Source organism: Dendrobates tinctorius, unplaced genomic scaffold (genome assembly GCF_039654945.1).
Source record: "Dendrobates tinctorius isolate UK_male_01 unplaced genomic scaffold, ASM3965494v1 ptg000019l, whole genome shotgun sequence".
Lineage (NCBI taxonomy): Eukaryota > Metazoa > Chordata > Amphibia > Anura > Dendrobatidae > Dendrobates > Dendrobates tinctorius.
Window position 1 is genome coordinate 35,811,085 of NW_027361687.1, and position 13,506 is coordinate 35,824,590.

The window sequence follows — 13,506 nt, forward strand, 5'->3', positions numbered from 1 at the left end:
AAAGGTCAGCAAAGTTATTTAAGTCTTCCTTTTATTGCACAGAGAAATATAAAATATATGAAATAGTGGAACAGAAAATCCTTCCCGAATCCAGGAGTAGCAATTAAATTACTGTATTTCCCAGGATCTATTAACAGTAGCATGGTGACATGTACGAAACTGTTCTGATAACCCATAGGATACATGTCTACAGCATCGGCAGTTCTTGTCTCACCTGGACATCAGTGGTATTTCGCGAATGCAATTCACCCAGAAGTAATCGAGGACTCAAGTTCTCCACAATGTGGAGAAGATCATCCTGGAAATACTCATGTATTATCCTCAGTGCATGGTGTTCATACTGACAAAGCTGCTGGTGAAACTCCTGGGTCTCATCATCTAGGAAATTAAGAAGACACAAGAATGAAGCTGCAGAAGACCACCGTGTTTTATGTAGAATATTCCTGTCCTGGATCATTGTAGAAGGATCCACTAATGATGAATCCACAACCACTGAGAATTTACAAACATAATTAGGAGACACTTTTTTCATGTTTTCGATTGAGTATTTTGACTCAATTGTAAAATTCTAGCAAAGTAACAAGCGTTTTGGAAAAAATCGCTGTACTAAATAGCTAATACAAACTTTGTATAAGGTGCAGTGCAGCGGGGTTTTGTGCTGTGTGACAAACAGACAGTGACCACAGGAAAGTTCACAGCAAAACGTGTTTAATGTCCAAACTCAGCGGTATCTCCCGGATCGCAGCCAGGAAAACAAAGACAGTCCAAGAGCGGTTGTCGTGGGCGACTGCACCGCTGTGTACGCTAAGGGTGCCAGGCCTTTTGGCTCCACTTGGCCGTGTGTTGCCTCACACAGGTTGAGCTCTGCAAAGCCTTCTGCTCTGCCTGCTTTCAAGACGAAAACTGACACACCTAACCCCTTTACTGCAGTGTTTTTGCAACAGAACCAGTGGCCGTAGGCCACATGGAAAACCTGGGGCCAGGGAAGGAAATGGACCACCCCACTACCATTCCAAAAATACATCCCATGGCCGGTTTTCTTAAATCCGCCTTGGACAAATAGTTTGCCCACAATCAACACTTACTTCTATTCTGCCTTGCAATCACAGCTATGCCTTTGACTGCAATGCACTTCCCCAGCCTCCATATGCTTATTTACACATCCTGGGGGACACATAGCATAACCCTCGCATATGACACCGGTCACTGCCTCACAAAAGTCATTATTGACTTTTATGATTGTTGCTTCCAGCAGTTGGTACTAGAGTCCCTCCTCTGTGAGGAAGCTATTTGTATAGATTAAAAAGTAAAATAAATATAAGTACACACTTGTATAAAATACACAGAAAGATGGAGACACCTAAGCAGTTATTGTATCTGCCTTTCATAAGAACACAAGACACAGAAGTTTCTCCATAATGCGAGGTCAATGCAGTCTTCTAACTTCCCCCATCTGATCCTAACTTCAACTCAAAGCAAAGAAAACAATATTGAAATAAATATAAAAAACGCTAAGCTCATATTATATATAAGATTATCATCCACAATAGGAGTAGGAGTCTGTGACCCTTAACTTGTGCATTTGATCACATAAACAGCACATGAGGGATGATCTATAGCAAATCAGAGGGCAACATCATCAGTTCTCAGTTATGGACGTTGCCTTCTTGACAGCAGAACCCTGTGCACCTTCCTCCTCCATTATAGTCAGGGTATGTGGAGTCCACAAGCTACAATGAGGTATGTGTCCACGGTCAGTATTGGCAGCGCTTTGGATGCACGGTGATTCCGCATGTGTTTATTTAACCATGCAGAATTACCGCATCCTATACATAGGACGGTGATAATTATCTTGCGGAGACTGAGCGTCTCCGCAAGATAAATAGATATGCTGCAGTCTAGAAAGATGCCCCTCATGTGTGTCCGCAGGGAAACCGGAGGCGGCCGTGCACGCATAGTGGAGATGGGATTTCATAAAATCCCATCCACTATGCTGTAACATCTGGCTGCTGCTGAGCGCAGCGTCCAATCCGCAGCCTTTACTGACCCTGGAAACATACCCTAAGATGAGATAAAGGAGAAATGGAAGCGGATGTGGTGGGGGAGAAGATTAGAATGATGGGAATAAAGGCAAGAACATAGGGAAAAAAGTATTCCTGCGATCTCAAGCCCTGTATGGGTGAAAACATGGCAACCTACCTAGCCATGACAACCATCTAATATGTATTAATTTCTGATATTCAGTTGGCGTGGGAGCAGGTTGCGGGATGCAGTGACGCAAGAGAGGCAGAGCAATGGTCAACAATTTAATTGAACAGTGAAATACTCCTCACAGGGAGATTAACGGTTAATTTGTAAAAATGCAAGATTAAGGAACAATAACAAGAAAAATAACAGCAGTTCTTTCATCAACTTATCATGTCAAAGATTTCCCGGGCTACAGAGGATGCTTTGAGGGCTGTAGCGTTCACAACGGCTGGCCCGATGTTCACCAATGAGGTCCTACAAACAACGGTCCATCTTCTGGCGGAAGCGGTCTCCGGTTTTACCCTCTGAGCCGCTAGTCCATAAATTTGTGTAGCAAAGTCAGTGTAGCTGTGTGCAGCCTATGATCCAGGGAGGGTAGTGGTATGCTATCCGGCAAGGAGGGCTGCGACGACCAGTCCTGTACCCGGCCCTTTGTTCTACGACTGCGTGTGGCGCTGAGCTGGACGAAGCTCACAGCCATTTATCTATTGCTGGTCCTGGTGAAGTACTCAAGTTGAGTCGGCTGCGTTTTGTCACAGCACTGCTGCGCACCCCGCGGGGTATACGCCTCTGCTCTGTTATCGCTGGCGGGAAACTGCCTGTCGCTGCACGCTTTTCCATTTAACCGGGCCCCCAGTTTCCGGGTAAGGAGATCTGTCCGGGCCCTTATGCCTTGCCCCGGACAACATGGGACGCAGCCTCGACAGTTCCGGACCCGGTTTGGTACAGGTACCCGCAGTCTGGTCTTCCTACTTGCACTCCTCCTCTCCTTTAGGTTGCCATTCCATGGGTGAGAGTTCCTGTACTAGAAGTTGGCGGTCTTTCATTTCTTGAACAATCTGCTGCCAAATAAACTGATCCTGTTCATAACGAGTAGGGGGTTTCCCAGCGGTCGTCCGTTCAGTGCGGCGTAGGTCAGGTTGAGTGGTTGAGTCGGGTTGAATGGCGGAAGGTGGGGGTGCATCTAGTTCGCCATTTCTGGAGTTTCTGGACGACATATTTCCCCTCGACTGGTGGCCGGTGAGATTTCCAAGTCTGGTCTGAGGATGATGCAAATGGTTCTTCCTCGTTATAGTCAGGAGCCGGAGTACTACAGTAGGTGAGACAAAAAAACTGACTGGCACATCCAAACTAATGTCAATATGTGCATACCAAGAGGAGCTACCCCCATATACAATACACAAAGAATGGTTGCACTCTATCCTGCTAAGGCATGTCAATGTGGAATATATGTAATTAGAATTGCAATACAGCTTTAGAATTATGGAAAAAAATATGAGACTCTTAGCATAAAATTTGGCCAAATATTATCTGCCCACTAGCCAACGTCAAGGCGGCCTCAAATCTGATGGGTACCTACACTGTGTGAATACCTCTTTAAGGCTGATGTCTGAATTCCTGGGTGAATGTGGACACCTCTATCAGCAATGCCTGCATTTATGGGTAAGTAGGGACCTGCTATAATTAAAATCACCACCTGGTGGAGGGCGGAGTGCTCGGTCAGTAAGCTAACATACAAGAGACAAAAAAACTGACTGGCACATCCAAACTAATGTCAATATGTGCATACCAAGAGGAGCTACCCCCATATACAATACACAAAGAATGATTGCACTCTATCCTGCTAAGGCATGTCAATGTGGAATATATGTAATTAGAATTGCAATACAGCTTTAGAATTATGGAAAAAAATATGAGACTCTTAGCATAAAATTTGGCCAAATATTATCTGCCCACCAACCAACGTCAAGGCGGCCTCAAATCTGATGGGTACCAACACTATGTGAATACCTCTTTAAGGCTGATGTCTGAATTCCTGGGTGAATGTGGACACCTCTATCAGCAATGCCTGCATTTATGGGTAAGTAGGGACCTGCTATAATTAAAATCACCACCTGGTGGAGGGCGGAGTGCTCGGTCAGTAAGCTAACATACAAGAGACAAAAAACTGACTGGCACATCCAAACTAATGTCAATATGTGCATACCAAGAGGAGCTACCCCCATATACAATACACAAAGAATGGTTGCACTCTATCCTGCTAAGGCATGTCAATGTGGAATATATGTAATTAGAATTGCAATACAGCTTTAGAATTATGGAAAAAAATATGAGACTCTTAGCATAAAATTTGGCCAAATATTATCTGCCCACTAGCCAACGTCAAGGCGGCCTCAAATCTGATGGGTACCTACACTGTGTGAATACCTCTCTAAGGCTGATGTCTGAATTCCTGGGTGTATGTGGACACCTCTATTAGCAATGCCTGCATTTATGGGTAAGTAGGGACCTGCAATAATTAAAATAACCACCTGGTGGAGGGCGGAGTGCTCGGTCAGTAAGCTAACATACAAGAGACAAAAAAAACTGACTGGCACATCCAAACTAATGTGAATAGGTGCATACCAAGAGGAGCTACCCCCATATACAATATACAAAGAATGGTTGCACTCTATCCTGCTAAGGCATGTCAATGTGGAATATATGTAATTAGAATTGCAATACAGCTTTAGAATTATGGAAAAAAATATGAGACTCTTAGCATAAAATTTTTTTGTCTCTTGTATGTTAGCTTACTGACCGAGCACTCCGCCCTCCACCAGGTGGTGATTTTAATTATAGCAGGTCCCTACTTACCCATAAATGCAGGCATTGCTGACAGAGGTGTCCACATTCACCCAGGAATTCAGAAATCAGCCTTAGAGAGGTATTCACACAGTGTAGGTACCCATCAGATTTGAGGCCGCCTTGACGTTGGCTGGTGGGCAGATAATATTTGGCAAAATTTTATGCTAAGAGTCTCATATTTTTTTCCATAATTCTAAAGCTGTATTGCAATTCTAATTACATATATTCCACATTGACATGCCTTAGCAGGATAGAGTGCAACTATTCTTTGTATATACTACAGTAGGTGCCTCGGTGGGGTCAGACTCTCTTCCTTCCTCTTCTCCTCTTCAGGATCCCACGACAGGAAGGGATGCAACATATTGCGGTGGACTATTCGGTTAGGCACCTCTTCTCCTTCAGGTTGAGCTTCATACAATGGGCCAGCATTGTTGAATCGAAGTTTAATCCGATACAGAGTCTTCTTCCATCGGTATTCCAGCTTGCCCCGTGGCCTCTTGTCCCGAACCAGCACTCGATCTCCTACTTCAATAGCTGTCCCTCGGAGGAGTGATGCTTCATGGTGCTCGAGTTCTCGGAACTTAGTCTGTATCAGCGGTGAAAAGTCAGCAGCCGGTGTCTATGTTCTTGGACCCACGAAGACACCCCCTCTGGATCCAGCTTCAGCTCCGTGATTTCTTGTCCTTTCCGCCCAAATAGCAGGGTATACAGGGTGTATCCTGTTGTACGGTTCACTCAGTTGTTGTGCACCCAGACCAATTCAGCCACATACTCAGGCCAACGGACTTTCTGATCTTTGTCCAAGTTCTCAGCATCTGAATCAGTGTCCGGTTAAAGCGTTCACAGGCTCCATTCCCTTGAGGATGATAGGGCGTCATTCTTGACTTCTCAATTTGGTATAGACTGTGTAACACTTCCATCACTCGGCCTTGGAAACAAGCACCTTGGTCAGAATGAATTCGCTTCGGGCAACCATACACCCAGATGAAGTCTCGACAGATAGCCTGTGCAGCTGAATTGGCAGTCTGATCTCGAGTGGGAGAGACCACAGCACACTTGGTAAAGTGGTCGGTCATCACTAGACAATGTTTATAGCCAAGATTAGTGGGATCCACAGTCAAATAGTTGATCATCAACAATTCTAAGGAGGCAGAGATCACGATGGTCTGGGTGGAGGTTCTGTGCTCCGGAGGTTTAGCCAATTCACAGCTCCAGCATCGCTGGCAGCCACTGGAATGTCTTTTCCGGACCAAAATGAGCCCCTCTCATGGGCCTCCAAAGCCACTACGCCGATCAACTTCTCGGGGAGTACCACTTGCCATGTGGTCCCCAGCTCGCACATCAACTGTACTTTTCGATACAACAAGCCATCTTTCAATTGGAGCCTTTCCCATTGTCTGAGAATCTGCAGAGCCCCTGGGGACAGGGCACCTATTTCATTACGGCTGGGGAGCTGCTTCAAGGTTACCTACTGTCTCAGTTGGGCAAGTTCCTGATCTTCCTGCTGCAGCTGCACCCAGTCATCTTGAGGTTGTCCCAGCACCTGTTCTCCAGACGCCTCGCCGATCTGTCCCTGCATCGCCGCCATAGACCTGGTGAAGTCCCGGAAGCCAGGAATCTCTTCTGCCTCCAACTCTTCATCCTGACCGCGACACAGGCGCTCATGAGTCACTCTGGACAGGGCATCAGTATGCGTATTTTCAGCTCCTTTCCGATACACAATCTTGTACCAATATTTTGCCACATGGGCCACCCATCTTTGTTCCAAGGCTCCCAGTTTGGCATTTTCCAGATGGGCCAAGAGATTGTTATCAGTCCGCACCAAGACTTCGGACCCCAACAGGTATACAGCAAACTTTTCGGTCATCGCTCATACTAGCGCCAGCAGCTCCAGCTTGAAAGAACTGTAGTTGTCGGGATTCCATTCCGAGTTATGATGGGATCGGCTAGCGTAGGCAATCACTTGTTCTTTCCCCTCTTGCATTTGGGATAGCACAGCCCCCAGACTATGGAGGCTTCGACAGTCACCGCCGCTACTTGGCATCTGGCTCCGCCTCTGGCCACTCCCCTGGTGGTCATGTGTCTCAGGTCCTGCGCTCTGACAGGTAAGCTCACTGCAGCGCTCCTCACACACTCTCTGTCCTTCTGTAACACGTGCACAGACTAAGGCTGCAGCAGGGTCCTTGATAATCTCCTTCCAGATCTCTCTGACCCATCCCGGCTCAGCTTCGGGGGAAGCTGGTACCTCCCTGCCCCGGACCTTCCCTGCCGAGGCTGCAGTCCCCTGCTCTTGCTCACTCTGTACGCGGCTGAAAAAGTGCATGCGCAATTCCCCAATATTCAGTCCCCATGCATCTCCTCCAAGATTTGCAACACCTTGCTTAAAGTGTTCCGCTCATGCGGGGGCCGAAACATCACAGAACACCTAGCTTCCCCATCCAGGGTCATCTGTCACGATTCATTTTTCGATCTGTCAGATTCTGGATTCTATTTTATAAACTTTTTCTCTTTCAGGCCATCTGGGGTTAATGTCAGTTTTGCCCCCGGTGGACGCTGGTGTTACTACAACTGTAGTTGGTCGGCTGCTGGGTTCCCCCCCGGTAGCCGCTGGTGTTACATGTTTAGTTAGTCAGCAGGTGGTGATGACTACTCCCACTTCCCTTTATAAGGTCACCTGGTGCTGCAATTCACTGTTGGTAATACTGGTCATTTGCTAACCAACCTTGGTGAAGACTGGACCTACCTGGTGCAGAGGGGGTTCAGCTTATCTGGAGCAGTGGTGATGCTGCTGGATGCTGATCGGGTGCCTTACTCTGCTGCTTGGAGCATTGGCAGCAGATAAAGCTAATTTTTGGTTTTTAGTTGCTTTAACCCTGTGGTGTCTGTTTTATCTTTTCCTTTTGTGTTATTGGTGCAGTTCACTTTTTTCCCTGTCTCACTTCCTGGGGAGGGGGTTGGGTGTTTAGCTCAGGGCTAAACAGGAGATAGGGACAGGTCGGGGACTTGGGCCTTGCAACCATCAAGTGTACCCCCAAGTTAAGGAGAGTCAGGGCACCCCCCTTAGCCTTAGGGGCAGTTCAGGGGCCCTTCTTCCACGTCACCTGTTTTCCACTTACTGCCCCGTGACATCATCACAGCAATCTCTGCCTGCATAGCGGGTGTAATAGGGTGCATTCTCAGCATTCCCTTGATTCGCTCAGTCCAGTCCCACAGCAGTGAATTTCTTCTGGCGGCAGCGGGCGGTCTCCGGTTTTACCCACTGAGCCCCTAGTCCATAAACTTGTGCAGCCAAAGTCAGTGCAGCTGCGTGCAGCCTATGATCCAGGGAGGGAGGCGGTATGCTGTCCGGCAAGGAGGGCTGCGACGACCAGTCCTGTACCCGGCCCTGGGTTCTATGCCTATGTGTGGCGCTGAGCTGGACAGAGCTCACAGCCTTTACTCTATTGCTGGCTCAGTGGAGTACTCATGTCTAGTTAGCCGCTTTTCACACCTCTGCTCTGTCACCGCTGGTTGGAAACTGCCCTTCTCTGCATGTGCTTTTCCTTTTAACTGTGCCCCCAGCTTCTGGGTCAGGATATCTGTCTGGGCACTTATGCCTTCCTCCGGACAACATGGGACACAGCCTCGGTACAGGTACCCGCGGTCGGGTCTTCCTCGTTACAGGAGGATGTCCGGTTAAAAGAATGAGGCCTATGTAATTTAATCCAAGTGATATTTTTGTTCTTGGGTGGTAGGCCTACTCTAAAGGTGGAGAACACATGCCCACCTGGCAGACCGAAACAAACATATGCAATGTGAAACTTGGAGAAATTCAGCAGAACAAGCTATCGTTAAAAGTGTAGATGGCACAATGGTATATTTTTTGTGTTGTGTTGACCAATATTGGAGCAGAACAGTCTAAATAATATCCTGCCCTTACAGAGGGCCACTTAATAGGATAACAGGTCCACTTTGATAGAGGGAGATGTCTACAGTACTTGAAAGCAGTTTCTAGAAGCATCTCTCCCTCTGGAAGGGCCTATCCTGTCCTTAATTACACCAACTATGCTTAATTACCCAGTAGTGTAACAGGGGGATAAAGTTGTAACCAGGCATCAGAATCCAAGGGATCAGTGGATTTGCCCACCATATTTGCTCATTCACGGCCTGTCAAAACAGGAGGTCCTTATATTAGACAGCATCAAGATTTTGTATGTGCTAAGGCACACAACATGTTCTCCAGGAGAACAAATCCTGTCTTGGAGATGGCGGACAACATCATAATTATCTTTTCGCACTGTAATTTTAATAAATGACTACCTAGGACAAACTTTAGCCAAATCTCATTGGTGATCACAGTGAATTGGCCTGTCAATTCTGATTCTCCAATCAAAGATTTTTTTTGTTGCCAAATCCAATAAAACTGCCAGTAACATTGGTGGATATTGGTGTTTGGTGCACCAGTCATACAAGGATCCGGGCATGATGTGACATTGGTGCCACCTTTCTTAAATCCAGCAACTGGTTGGTCAATATAGACTAACCAATCACAGCCAAATAAAACAAATTAAAATCACCACTTTGTACTCCTCATTCTAGCCAGAATCAATGTTCACAGTGCTCTTAGTGCATCACAGCGTTGTATTAACTAGTAATTAGCAGAAAATAGTGGCCTCTGGATGTTTCCTAATGATTTCAGCCTGTAATAAAGCAGCATCACCCTTCAGTTTTCTCCTAATCCTCAAACCTCTGTCCCTGCTCTAGTTCCTCCTTCTCAATCTTTCCGCCCAATACCTTCCTGCAGCCGCTGAGTGCTGATCGGGAGCTAATGTCTCTCTTTTCCATAAAATAAGTCTTTGAGCTTTAAGACGTGGATAAGAAGGCTACAAGGAAAGTTCTGCTTCTTCATCACATTCCGGTGTTAACCTTCACTACATTCTTCTGAATCAGGTGCACCCCAGGATGTCACCCCGTTTTGGCTAGCTTCAAGGGCTGTCAGCCTATGCATTAAGGACTGCTTCCAAGTGGTCCGCACATCCATAAATTACTGTATGTATTTTGCTCACGTCACCATATACTTTGTTTCTCTTGGCCTTGATTGTTGCTTGATTGCTGCAGAAAGACGTGACAATAATCTCTTAAGACATGTAGAAGTCTCACCACTTTATTCAAGAAGGATAGATTTAGCTTGAGTGGATGTCATCTGATATTACGTGAGGTCCTTGAATAGAAGGACCCTGTATTTCTCACACTCTATATACTTTATAAGATTACTTAGAGGAAGGAATGTGATAGTTCCTTTTATGGGTTCAAATTGATTTTTTAGCCTATCTTTAAGAAGCAGAGAACTTTGGACAGATTTGAATGTGAAGGATCTAGTTGAGATTCATCACAACATGGGGACAATTTTTTCCAAATCTTCTGAAAAAGGATAACTTTTTGGCTATAAGAGTGACAATGAATTTAGCTACAAGGTGTATGATCTAGAGAGTTAACTATGTTACTGGATCCTAAAAAAGAAGATCTTCTCTTCTTTGGGTCCATGAGGTGCAATGAACATTACTTTGCAGTTCCCTCAACTCATCGAAGCTCCACACTAAGTTTCCTTTGATGGGCACCTTCCTGCTCCTAGTGCCCATGTTCTTCTGTCTTTTCACCTGGCTATCACAAATGGACCGTATAAGAGAAAACAAGGGCGGGGGTGCAGACATAGGGCTTCACCTGGTATAAATCAATTAAAATATAAAAGTACTCTGGAGTACTCACCCTTTATTGGGATTAACAAGCTTTTATCATTATGTTAGAAATGATGAGCGTTTTTCAGTGGCACAAAAGAGGTTTATTTACGATGGATTATTTTTTATTCTTAAGAACAACTATTTTACTTTTTTAAAAAACACCTATCACCAAGAGAAGGGAATGGCAATGGGGTCAAAAGTGGCGCCAACTTTCGCAAATCTCTTCATGGGGAGATTCGAAGAGATTTTTATTTATAAATCACGCTTTTACAATTGTATAACATTTTTTAAACGTTTTATTGATGACATCTTCATAATATGGGACAGTAGTAAAGGGAATATTGAGGATTTTGTCATAGATCTGAATAATAATGATTGGGGGATGTCCTTTTCTCCATGCCACAATGAGAAGGAAATTAACTTTCTAGATCTTAATATTTATATTGAAAACCTTCAAATTAATACAAGAACATACTTTAAGAAAGTGGATGCGAATAGCTTCTTGCATTACCACAGTGGCCATTATATCAAATGGCTGGTAAACATACCTGTGAACCAGTTTAAACGAATTAGGAGAAATTGTACTACTGAAATTGATTTTTTAAACCAAGCTAAAATACTAGAAGAAAGATTTGAGGAAAAAAAATATCCTAAGAAATTAATAAAGGAATCCCTGGGTCATGTGCAAAATAATTATGATCAAAAATCACTTTTAGCTAAAAAGATTAAAACTAATACTGACGGTTTTAATCTTAATTTTATTACCACTTTTAATAAATACCATAAGGAAATGCGTGAAATTTTAAAGGATAATTGGCACATTCTTTTAAATGACCCCATCTTAAAAACCTTTTTACCGAAAACCCCTGGTGTTACCTTCAGGAGACCACCCAATATTAGAAACCTTGTGGCTCCGAGTAGATTGAGAGGACAAAAAATCTCTGTGACAACTAAAAAGAAAACTGCAGTACCACCAGGAATTTATAAATGTGGGAAAAAGAAATGTTTGTGTTGTAGGGGCATTGGTCATAAAACAACCCTTTTTAATTCAACATCAACGGCTGAAACTTTTACTATTAAAGCCAATCTCACTTGTGAATCAAGTTTTATTATATATTTAATACAATGTATTTGTGGAAAACAATACGTGGGACGAACTACTCAGTGTTTTCGAAAAAGGATGAACTCCCACAGGCACAACGTGAGGATTGGCTATATGAAACATGGACTATCTAGACATTGTGCCCTACATCATAAAAATGATTTTTCTTCTCTAACATTTTTTCCCATTGACCATATACCTGAAAATGCTCCGAATAGATTTCTACAACTTAGTAGAAAAGAAATTTATTGGATTTATCGACTCGATACTATTAATCCAAAAGGTTTAAATGAAATATGTGATATTTTTATATAAGTCTTACCTTGAGGAATGTTTTTCATATTTTTCTGTATATTTAATATATTAATTTATTTGTAAAAAAATTTTAAAGTGTACTAAATTATCCTCACATTTTATCTGGTGAATCGAGAAGAAGTTTTATGAGAAAATAATATATGTTACGTGAGATACATTTCTTAATGTTTTTTTTTTTTTTTTTCCCCTACTACGCTCTTGGCCGGGATATACCTCAGGGATCCCTTGGGTCATTCTAGTTCACTCAGCACTACTCCCTCTGGTGGACATAATTATATTACAGTTGGGTTCACCGCTAATTCTCATTTTTAAATACATTTGTTTTTAATTTGTATCAGTCCTTTCATTCAGTTGGTTTTTGGGATTTAAAAACTTCCCCACAAAATTATTTTTAAATAATTTTTTAAATAATTTTAAAACACATTTTTAATTAAACACTTTGGTTTTATATTTTTCACTCGCATATTTGCACACTGGGAATTGTGGCAATATGCTTCTAGTTCTTTCATAGATCTGCCATGTGAACAGCAACATAAAAAAAAAAAAAAAAAAATACATCGGTTTAAAATACATAATTTCTCCAAATATAGCTCCTTTTATACACTCCCATTTATCACTACTATTGGTGAAAGGAAACTTTTTGCACTTTCTATCTTCACTAGTTATATCAAATGAGTAATTACTCTCCACTACTCCTCACCACTGGTAGCTCATCACTCATGATAGCTCTGTGGTGAAACCGCCAGACATTTGTCTCAAACTCACCACAATGAAACTGGTTCTTATCCTCTCTTGTTCCCTTTTTTTTGTGTTCTATATATTTCATATATTTCTTTTTATTTAATTATAAAAGTCCATGTTATTGTATTGATTGTCTGAATAGGATACACAATACTATCACTATCCGGAATATATGTTTTTCTATATATATATGTCACTTTGCATGTCTTTTTCAAATATCTTTATGTGCAGCATGTGCAGGTTGACGCCCTTTTCTCACAATGGGGGGTAACGCCCACACAGAATATAAAGCTGTCATTTTATAGACCGATCACAACTCTGTACTGTAACCTGAAGAAGAGGTGCGGTTTGTCACCTCGAAACGCGTAGTTTCTGTAGTACATATAATAAAGAACTTGAAAGATTTATATGGATTTCTGAAGAATTCTTATCACTAAAGCAGCGCAGATGCTCAGAAGTGCTTTTCTTGGATCCTCAACTTATGAAATGGACCGTGGCATTTAAATGGTTAACAGCAGCAATCGGCTACATCCATGGCTGTTAGATACAGTTGCCGACTGTGTAACATAGCAATCATCCACGCTGTGCGAGACGGGCTCAGCTACTGAGCTCTATCCACACATGCAGACCCCAGAGCAAATGCTTTCTAGCATTTAGTTCCAATTATATTGAATTCCGATTACCTATATCCGTGAATATAAAAAGATAATGGTGGTGTCTACGTGTCAAGTTAATGTAATTTTTGATTGGTGGCCA

The 13,506-nt window shown here is 43.3% G+C and overlaps 1 protein-coding gene across 4 annotated transcripts in view; it reads right to left on the minus strand.

Annotated features, from left to right (window-relative positions):
- The window catches only part of LOC141082898 (NACHT, LRR and PYD domains-containing protein 3-like), a 218,982-nt gene that overhangs the window by 78,641 nt on the left and 126,835 nt on the right, over positions 1-13,506 (minus strand). For all 4 annotated transcript variants that reach the window (XM_073566931.1, XM_073566932.1, XM_073566933.1 and 1 more), the window contains one exon: positions 215-378. In XM_073566931.1, the coding sequence (XP_073423032.1) occupies positions 215-378 (164 nt within the window). The remainder of the gene's footprint in view (positions 1-214; positions 379-13,506) is intronic.